The 11,151-nt window shown below is 47.9% G+C and overlaps 1 protein-coding gene across 2 annotated transcripts in view; it reads right to left on the bottom strand.

The window, feature by feature from the left end:
* The window catches only part of LOC135817470 (tRNA wybutosine-synthesizing protein 5-like), a 20,688-nt gene extending 10,355 nt beyond the window's left edge, over positions 1-10,333 (bottom strand). For both annotated transcript variants that reach the window (XM_065330664.1, XM_065330665.1), the window contains exons 1-5: positions 9,695-10,333; positions 8,078-8,327; positions 2,322-2,448; positions 653-795; positions 220-330 (exon numbers count right to left, since the gene is read on the bottom strand). In XM_065330664.1, the coding sequence (XP_065186736.1) occupies positions 220-330; positions 653-795; positions 2,322-2,448; positions 8,078-8,327; positions 9,695-10,251 (1,188 nt within the window). In that variant the 5' untranslated portion in view covers positions 10,252-10,333. The remainder of the gene's footprint in view (positions 1-219; positions 331-652; positions 796-2,321; positions 2,449-8,077; positions 8,328-9,694) is intronic.
* Positions 10,334-11,151: the final 818 nt, after the last annotated feature.

Raw genomic sequence — 11,151 nt, 5'->3', positions numbered from 1 at the left:
ACCTCTGCCCCTGCTCCTCAGCTGATGTGCACAGATTTCCATTTTCATCCCGAACAGCAACCACAGGACTCGGGACAAGCCCACTCCGAGCGTTCTGCACACACACACACACACACACACACACACACGCACACACACACGCACACGCACACACACACACACACACCTGCACTGTGGCAGGCTGGAAGTACACACCACTTAAAATGTACGTGCACTCACATGCTCCATGTCAACATCTGGGGTTTCCGTATGTGAGCGGCCCTTGCCAGTCAGCTCCTCACGCCATTCAACCCTGTCCGTTTCAAACGTGAACTCACTCATTAGCTTGACCTGTGGCCACCAGGCAAAGTGTAAAGCGAGAAAGTGCAAAGCATAAAGATTCTGAGAACAATTATTATTGTAAGACTAAGAGCATCTAAGGTAGACTTTCTGGAGAGTGTCAGTCAAGTCACGGTCTAGTCAAGTTGGTGGGGAAAGTGCTAACTCACACCTCGCAAGCAACCAACTTTCTCACCATCATCGCTGATGTTATTACCACTGACTCGTAATTCTCGATAACTCTCGGTACAATAGTTTCACCCCAACATACATGTATAGTGCCGGTGATCAATATCATGATATGCAAACATGTACATGGTCACACACTACCTACTTGGTTTTCACACACTGGTCTTGTGTCGGCGTCTGGCCGCATGTCATCAATCCAGGCAATGTACTCCTCCAGCCAGCGAGCCAGTGACGTGATGCGCGGATCTGCCTGCCTCTCCGCTTCGGTTCTCTCACGCGATGTTGAAGCTGAGCAGCACCCGTAGCAGAAGACAGACATGTACACGTAAGAGAAAAAAGTGGTTGGAATTTCATACGCAAGCTGAAAGCCGTGCAACTGTTTGTCCATCAGTGTGTGTTCACTGCTGAGGAGGTCATGGATACCCGCCATATCATACACAAACTATACCAAAGACTATGCTAGGGCCAGACCAATCAAAATCTGCTTCCACCGGTCCTGCATCTATGATAGCTCTGGTGCCACAGCGACGCAATAACACAGCGAGATTGGCAAGTATTCGTACAAGGAAGTGTCAAACACGGCGCGAGCAACAATGCGGTGAGGGCCACAAGCAGCTCCATCAAGCATACTGTCCGCGATGGAACCCAAGCTCTTCGCCACCCTGAGGTGGTCAGCGACGGATCCAGCGATCTCCACAGGGGGGGGGGGGGTTCCAGTATAGTCAAAACTGAATAGCTGATACATGTACATGTACATGTACACGCATATGGTTGCCAGTACAGTGAACTTGGCTAATAACGCCGTGTGACTGCGGATATAACGACAAGTCGCGAATAACGACAGAATATCCATACCCAGAGCAAAGTCCCATCTAACTGTAATACATAATTATAATGAGACTTCGGGTATAAGGACACTTCGCGAATAAGGACACTTTTCTGATGCCCCGCCGAGTGTTGTTATAAGCGAAGTTGACTGTAGTACATATCCGGAGTTTAGAGGGTTCCGCCGAACCCCTGGAACCCCTCCTGGCCCATGGTCTGCACTGGCTGTTGACCAGCACCCTTGGTCGAACAGCAGGACATTCCTGTAACTTGACTGGGTTCCATTGTCATTGGTGCAAGTCCTCACCTAGCTCCTTTGGTCTTGCTCCGTTCCTTAAACTTGCCATTTTGTCTCGGTTCTTGCGCCCTTGTACTTAGTTGCAACACCACAGCTATCCTGTGTGTGTGTGCTAGTTTCGTCAGCTCTTTCTTCTTCACTAATGCTGCTATATTTCACCTTGTCACTATTCTGCTTGGCATCCTTGCAACTACTTGCAGCTGTTGCCTCTATTCTGTACAGTTGTCGGCGAAACGTTTGTTACAATATCACATTTTTTTGTTTTATGAACTGTTTTGCTCCTTGTCACATGAAACATCATCGCACCAATTTGGTGCATGCTTCTCTCCCTATATCAACCACGCTCTCCCTCATCCTACACCATAATTCTGGAGAAAACATCTTTTTAATTGTCGAAACGTCAATTATATCAGTAACCGTCAGATTCCAGTCTTGCTTCTGTAGTGTGATTTGTGACATCATTTTGTCTATACACACCGTTCTTGTTTCTCAGCCTGTCAAACTGTAATCGCAATTACAGTGGCCCGATGTTGAATGCAGTAGCCCCTTCAAAAAGTTACGTCCCATTCAAGGCAGACTATTTTGAGTGTACACTTCTCTGTATACATTGAGTTCCGTCGGCAAAGGGTTAAGACAATCAATTGTACCCTGACATTCACATCTCTAACCATCATACTGGACCTAACCTTACCCGACTTCATTGCAAATCCTTTCTGGTAGGGAATGGACTTCCACCACATGGCGATGGCTTGCTGACAGCCTACTCCAGAGTAAACATAGTGCCACCACATCTGAGGTAGGTACAGCGCATCTCCAGCCTAGTGAACATGTCATGCAAAGTACATAGGGAAGGAGAAATGTTTAGATGAGATAGGAGGTGTGTTTGCTGTGTCACTGTGTGTGTGTGTGTGTGTGTGTGTGTGTGTGTGTGTCACGGTGCGTGTGTGTGTGTCTGTGTGCATGTGTCTGTGTCTGTGTGCATGTGTGTGTGTCACTGTGTGTGTGTGTGTGTGTCACTGTGTGTGTGTGTGTGTGTGTGTGTGTGTGTGTGTGTGTGTGTGTGTGTGTGTGTGTGTGTGCATGTGTGCATGTGTGCATGTGTGCGCGTGTCACTTGCACACACGTGCAGGTGAATGTGTGACTGGTAGCGGGGTGTTGGTTGGAGAGAGTGAGAGTGAGAAAGAGAGATAGATCGATAGCGATAGCGATAGAGAGAGAGAGAGAGAGAGAGAGAGAGAGAGAGAGAGAGAGAGAGAGAAAGAGAGAGAGAGAGAAAGAGAGAGGGAGAGAGAGAGGGAGAGAGAGAGAGAGAGAGAGAGAGAGAGAGAGAGAGAGAGAGAGAGAGAGAGAGAGAGAGAGAGAGAGAGAGAGAGAGAGAGAGAGAGAGAGAGAGAGGGTGGTGGGAAGGGATACGGGTACGAAGTAGAGTACTGCGTAAGAATCATCCAACACTGTCCACCCTTGATGGATTAACTGGATAATTGAATCACACTATCACCTATGCAATCACAACAAAGGCTGAAGTCCTTGTGCCCATAGCCACTCTGTTTCCTGCATTTCCACTAGAAAGATACTTCACCCTGCCATCACATCTTCACAATCATGGCATAATTCGTGACCTGCATAGGAGCATCCTAAGCATTAATATTGATTGTTGTCACCGACTCGTGTGGTTTGCATAGCTACCATCCAGGCCAGCCTTGTAGTATTTTATAATAATTATCACTGTGAAGGTGCCGTAGCTGCCATGTCCCTCATCGTGCATATCCCTACCGGGTGGAGTGCTGATCAGTTTAGTGTGTTCTCTATTGCTGTCGTGATTACATCACGAAGTTGTACACAATATCACGTGTAGGTTTGTGTGACGTTATCGTCCACTTAGCATAGCCCTTTTGTTTTGTTTTGATTGTTTTATGGTTTTACCTCGCTTCTTGATGATCAGAGATTAGAGGAAGTCTTGTAGTAATGAATCACAATTAATCCCAGTCCTATGAAGTAAGTTATGTTGCGGAACTAAGAGAGTCTAGTCACAGCATAAATTGGTGCCGAAACCATGTCCGAGTATCTAGGGAGCCTCCGAGTTTTAGCAAATAAAGTAGTGCATTGTATTCTACTGTCCACGATGAGGATACGAAGTGCCAACGTTTAGTTTCAGAAAATTGTCCATCTGACGACGCAGACCAGTGGGTCGGGATCCGGACCCAGTTTTGTGAACAGCATAGAGATGCCCTCACAAAGTTGGATGCTGACCTAGATAAGCACGGCGCTGAGTTATACGATTTCATGGCTAGTGGAGCAACTCAAGAAAAGAAAAAGAAAGAAGATGAAGAAGAGTATGAAAATATGGCCAGTACGTTACCGTCGTACTTCAAAAATCTGTCCCTGCTGAGTGCTCAAGCCAACAGAGCCACAGCCAGCGCCAGTGCCCAGAACACCAGTACCAGCAGTCAAGCACCTGGAATTGACATCCAGCAACTGCTGGCAATGCACACCGCAACTCAGCAACAAACACAGCAGTTGCTGTCAGCCATTGGGAAGCACACCAGCACGGTTGGCCAGCTGGCGGCCAACTCAGCACAGCCTGTACAGAGTGCTCATGGTTCTGTGAAATTGCCCGTCCTCACAATCAGGAAGTTTGATGGTGACATACTTCATTTCACTGAGTTCATTGACATGTTTCAATCTGCGATCGGTACAAATCAAAGCCTGTCTGCCGTACAGAAACTGTTCACGGTATTTGAGAAGTCATTTGACAGGCATGGCCCAAACCAGAGAGCACTCTGCCACGACCACTGCCTGTTTCCGCACAGCCTCATGCTGCCTACTCCCAACCTCCGGCCACGGCAGCCCCGTTAGTTAGCTCTGTGCGGCGCGCCACTCCGAGATGCTTCTTCTGCAAGTTGCAACACTTCTCGGACACCTGCCCAACGTTCAACACGGTTTCTACCAGACAGCAGCAGCTACACGACCACTGCTTTGTATGCTTACGGAAGGGACATTGGGCAAAGGACTGTACTGCTACAAGACCCTGCTATCACTGCAATCTGTTGACCCATCACCGTGCCCTGTGCCCTCAGAAATTTGGCTCATTACCAGTGTCAGCTGCCGCAAGTACCTTCTATCCTACTCAGCAGCAGCAAGCGCCACAGAAACATACTACCGCTACGGTGCACGTCCAGTCCAAAGGTGTGAATCTCCCAACCGCCATTGCAACTGTCGCCGGGCAAGGCAACATCTCAGACTGCCGACTGTTGTTTGACACTGGCTCAACTCGCACATTTATTCATGAATCGTTAGCTGCCTCTGTCAACGCAGCTGTTGTCGGTGAAGACGTGTTGTCCATCGCTAGTTTTGGATCTGCGTCCCGGCAAACGGTCACCCTGCCGAGAGTGGAGTTTTCCCTCCTATGTCAAGATGGATCAGCCTTGCCCGTAACCACCAATGTTATGCTGTGGATTTGTTGTCCTGTTGTCAAATCCCCAATCGACATCGACCAGTACCCTGAAGTCAAGAACATCCAACTAGCTGACACCATTGTCACCAAGCGTGAGGAGGTAGAAATTGACCTCCTTATCGGCACGGATTTCTACTTCTCCATCATGGGTAACGGTCACATCCAACTCAACAATGGCCTGGTCTTGCTGAACTCCAAATTGGGATTTGTCCCAGCAGGCCCTACTGACACAGAGACAGATGACACTGCGGGCCATATAATGCTCACAGATGCTACCACCTTGCCAGACCCAGTGTTTGATCTCCAACGGTTCTGGCGACTTGAAGATATTGGTATGACCGATGACATCAGTGATCTGCAGACAGCGGACGACATTGCCCTGGAACACTTTCGCAGCTCCTTGCAACTGATCAACGGCCGATAAATGGTATCTTGGCCATGGAAAGATAGCCATACTTCACAACCTAATCTACCAGAGAACTACGAGCTCGCCTTCGGCCGTCTCAAATCCTTAGTCAAACGACTCCAGCAGACACCACAAGTGCTAGAGAAGTATCATTGTACCATCACAGAGCAGTTAGCCAATGGCATTATCGAGGAAGTGAACCTTGATCACCAGGATGGGCCAATTCACTACATCCCCCACCACTGTGTTGTTCGCCCCAGCAGTACCACAACAAAGGTTCGTGTGGTATATGATGTTTCCGTCAGAACTCGCGCAGAACACAACAGCCTGAACGACTGCCTGCATCGAGGTCCGATACTTCTGCCGGATCTGTGTGGTATCCTGGTGAGATTTCGGCTACACCCCATTTGCATTGTCAGCGATGTTGAGAAGGTCTTCCTTCAGCTAGGTCTATCTATGACAGATTGCAATGTAACGCGGTTCCTTTTCGTCAGTTGACCTGATCTACAGCCGTACACGAGTCTCGCCTATCAAGGCTACACGTATACCACGTCTAGAGCTCCTAGCAGCACTCATCGGTGCCAGGATCATCAAATTTCTGAAGAAAGAGCTTCTGGGCGCAGTTCACATCTCAGCTACCCACCTGTGGTCTGACTCACAGTGCGAGCTTGGCTGGATTAGGAATACTGAGAAATTGTACCCTGTCTTCATCGCCAATCGGTTGAAGGAAATCCGTGCAGGCCAGAGTGTGTGCTTCAACTATATCCGTACAGCCGACAACTCAGCCGACCTACCATCCCGTGAAGCATCACTAGCCACACTGACAGACAGTACAGCTTGGTGGTGTGGTCCAGAATGGCTTCGAGATCCTCCTATACACTGGCCCAAAGACGTCATCGATGCTCCTTCCACAGTACTATTCATGGCGGAGGGTCCTGCGGAAACCGAGACCAGTAGCAAGCCATCACCGCCGAGTATAGATGAGAGCAAGTATACTTCGTTTGAGAATCTAGCCCGTGTAACAGCATACGGTATCAAGTTTGTCAAGAGATGCCGTCAACAGACCACATGCGGCACTCATTTGTCTACCGCTGAAATCGACAACGCCAAACATCTGTGGATTCAACATGTTCAAGCAACACACTATACACCGGAGATTGAGGCTATCAAAAGCAACGCCAAGAACAAGCTGGTCCAAAACCTTGCGCTCTTTCTAGATGAACATAACCTCTCATCCGCTGCAAAGGTCGATTAGAAAATTCATCCCTACCATACTCAGCGAAGTATCCCATCCTTCTACCTCGTTCACATACAGTAACCACAGCTATCGTCCACTCAAGCTGTATATATTCACCCCCCCCCCTTTTTTTCGAGTTTTCTTTTCCTTTGCCAACTTGCTCTCCCACTCACTACTTTGGCACTAGGGGGTAGTATGGGCTCCATGACTTATGTCTCTTTTCTCTTCAGTACCTTCGCAATTTGGTTCACAAGATATGTCACATCATTAGCGTAGCCTGTAAGGAGACATGCGTCTGTGGGGACTGTTGTGTCATCTGTCTCATGCCTGTCATGATTGTCTGAAGCTATTGTCTGTGTTACGGTTGACTTCACTCTTTAGTACTATTGACTGGCCTTTCGCACAATACCTATTGATGTCTAGAGACATACTGTCTAGCCTTCCCCTCGTGCGCTTATTGATACACTATCCAGCTGTCCAGCGGCTCTCCTTCCACCGCTCTCTATCTTGCTATACTCTTCTTTACACTCTATAAGTTCGTGTCTTCTTTACAATAAAATCAGTTCAGTGACTGACGAGTTCGAGATCACAACAGGGACTGCCCTAGTTAATTAACAATACCCAAAGGAGGAAACTGTTTACAAATAATCACCTAAATACGCGGTTCTTATGCGCTATTATAATCTTTCTCTTTTTGGTGACCAGGTCTTTTGTGATTGATCTCTCCACCTGTGTGTGGGAATGTCGTGATTACATCACGAAGTTGGACACAATATCACGTGTCGGTTTGTGTGACGTTATCGTCCACGTAGCATTAGCCCTTTTGTTTGTTTTGATTGTTTTATGGTTTTACCTCGCTTCTTGATGATCAGAGATTAGAGGAAGTCTTGTAGTAATGAATCACAATTAATCCCAGTCCTATGAAGTAAGTTATGTTGTGGAACTAAGAGAGTGAGTCTAGTCACAACAATTGCCAATGTGGCACAGTGTGGGCCAAATCACCGCAGATAGTCTCCGACCGCATGCCGTTGTGAAACAAACCTCTCTCGCTCTCTTGCCAGGCATAATCTCCTGCAAAAGGTGTGTTGTCACTGATGGTCAGCATTAAGCTAGTGTGCTGGAACAGTCGTTGCTTGGATGTCAGCTACACCATAGGTCAGTTGTTAGAGGGTTGCTGATCCTTAGCGAAAGTAGCTGGTTCGAGTCCCAGTGATGACTGTCAATTTTTTCTTCACACCTGTTTTCCCATTTTATTCCCTCAAACTTATGAATAAGCTACATTGTCGTAGTTGAATGGTAATTCTTGACCTTAGCTTCTATGTGAGTGGATCCCATGAACAACGTGCTTACCTTCAAGTGAGCAGTGATGTATCTGACGTTGGCGATGCGCGGGTACTTCTTAAAATCCACTGCCGACACGTTGACCTCGGACACGCCGAGCATCCGTGCCTCATCCGCGTACACATCGCGGCTGTACTTCGGCGAGATGAGGACAACGTCCTTGCTGCCGTGAATCACTGACAGCAGATTCTCGTCGGTGTCGATGTGCAGCTTGGACGCTGTGCCCCCGCTACTCATCCAGAAGTACGATACAAAGAACCTGAGCACCAAGGAATAGTATGCAATGGACCCATTGCGAAATGACGTAATTTGTACCATAAACACCCTTCATAGCCACCTGGACATGGTCGTCTGGGGTGTTGAACAGTTCATCCCTGATCCTAGTGTACTCACATGCATTACTCATACATTCCATATTTGGCAATGCGCAATGGGTCAATTGGTAACACTGGCGTTATCCATTGGTTTGAGGAAAAGATGCAAACGGGAAAAGTTTGAAGAAAAAATTGACTGCCACCACCAGGACTCGAACCAGGGACCTTTGCTTGAGGCCAGCGATGCTCTAACCACTGAGCTATGGCGTGGCTGTCATGCCAGCAGAGACCGTTCAATATTTTCTTCAGACTTCGAAACGCACTCAATGACATTATCATCGAGATTTATCGGTATGAGAGTGTTCTGACTAGGAGGCAAAGCCATCAGTTCCTTCTTTTGACAGAGCAGACGGTATACTTCTTGCCTTGTAAGGGACAGAGCCTTGCCTGCTGGCTATCCACCATGCCGAGCCAAGTACAAGTAGCTGGTTAGTTCAAGTTCAGTCCAACATTATCTACACCGACTACACATCATCTGTACACATGGCACTACCCAGCAGCGGATCCAGCGATCTCTACATGGGGAGGGGTTCCAGTATAGTCAAAACTGAACAGCTGATACATGTACATGGACACACATATGGTTGCCAGTAGTACATTTACGAAATTTAGGGGGTTCTGCGGAACTCCTGGATCCGCCCCTGCTACGCGTGCTATCAAGAATATATAAGCTACCAAGAGTGCACAGCTCTGGATACCCTTTCCATGGGGTCCGCTGATGGTGAAAACTCTCACATCACGGGTTCCCGTGTGCGTTCCTAGCCCGTTTTTTAGCAACCAGCGGAATCTCTATCAGCATTTTTGCCGATATATTCATTACACTGACGGTATCCCAACTCCTTAATTACCAGATGTTGTATGCCTCGATCTATTTCCTTAGCCTATCCTCGATTAACTGCTCCCTCTACATAAAGTTGTCATTTCATTCTTCTTGCAGGAGATCCCCTCGACAGGCCCAAAGCCTTTGGGAAATCCTTAAATATAATAAAATACAAATACAAAATTAATAGTAAAAATAGAAACCCATCAGCTTATGCAAGGCATCAGTATGATTATGCCAGCTATTCAGACTGCTTGCACGCTGGCCTTCGTTGTACTTAGCACAAGTCATACGTACTTGGACGTGAGTTTTCGCCGTCAGAGACCCCACGTGCAGAGTTGCCCACTATTGGGAGCTTATTATTGATACTTTGTATGACTGTTCGTGGATTTTCCTCAGTGAATGGTGGCCTGTACCGCAGGGGGTTCATACCTTTTAGCAATTTCGTCACATCTCAGACATAGTGGCATGGTAACATCTTTCCTCATTGCTGGTGGCAGTTCATCAACCAGGTACAGATTTGCTTCCTTGTAGACATCCAAAAACCTGCCCAGCTTACGGCTTTCTGGAATGTGCCACTTGTCGTCGTCCCGTGTCTCCATATGAACTTTGAGATCTCCGAACGTTTTTTTCAGGTACTCGTCCGTCCAGAGTTTCGTTGCTCGCCAGTGCTTCGCAGCGTTCTTGATAACGACAGGTTTGTGGCGGACTACGTATGACTCGTAGAAATCTTCAGGACTTATCATGTAGGGCAGGACTTCCACCTCGCTGTCGGGTGCACGATGCGATCCCAGCTCCTTCAGATGACCCCGCTGCACCATGTCCTCCGGAATGTCCTCGAACGTCTCAACATGAGCCAGCCCAGAATCCTGCCGGCTCCCCAGGCCCAGGCAATCTTCACCGGCAATGCATTGGTCGTTGCTGGCCAACGCTAGGCTCATCGCCAATGCGGCGAGCGAAGAATAGCGCAGCAGCCACCCAGCCGCCATGGTTGCTTATCCTTCTCGGCCAAATAGTTTTCAAGAGTCAAAGCAAAGCCGAAACTCATTGCATTCGAGCATCAGTGTTGCTCTAATATTCGTTCAGCTGCTCGGTAGCTACATGCTACATCTGATTCCTCGAAGAAGTCACTTCACACTCAGGAAGTCAGTGACACACACATACACCAGTCACCAGGCCTTCCTGGTTACCAATGCAATGGTTACGCCGAGTGGAGCCTCCACTACGGTACTACATGTACAAGTACAAGTAGTTAGTAGTTTTTAAAAATACTGTTTCAGTGTTTGGTATGATACAGAAACCTTGCTTGGTAGTTTAACATGTTTTTCGATTTTGACAGCATGACTTGTTGTATTGTTACAAGGCGACGACGCGTAGAGGGTCCGAACCTGGGTTTTCCCAATACAGTTCAAATGGTCGCAAGACCGGGACTCTGCCAACCGGGTTATGGTTGTATAGTCCTCGCCTTGTAAGGTAGTTGTAACAATTACTAGTACATATACATGCTGTCAAAATCGAAAAACATGTTACATTAGTTTACTGTCTGCACGTGTGTGGATCGTTTGGTCCCTCGACACAGTCGTGCTTGCGCTTTCCGCACTCCACGTACGTCACAGTCGGATTTCACAAGCAATCCGATACATAGTTGTATCATGGCTGACAGCACTGTGACAGCAGTGTGACAAGTCTGTTGCGGCACTTCCTACGAACACAGTCATGTACACTGCTCCGATGTTGTTGCAATGACAATGAGAATATTTTATGTACGACTCGTACTGTCGTGGACATGGAAATCCGGTCGCACGTCTAGCGGTCCCAGGGCGCTGGCCATGCACTGCGGCGCGGAGAGGAGGGGTGCATGGCCGCATGTGTGTAGGATGGCTGGTACC

Source organism: Sycon ciliatum, chromosome 5 (assembly GCF_964019385.1).
Source record: "Sycon ciliatum chromosome 5, ocSycCili1.1, whole genome shotgun sequence".
NCBI lineage: Eukaryota > Metazoa > Porifera > Calcarea > Leucosolenida > Sycettidae > Sycon > Sycon ciliatum.
The sequence above is the reverse complement of the archived record's forward strand: the minus strand, read 5'-3'. Positions and strand labels throughout refer to the sequence as shown.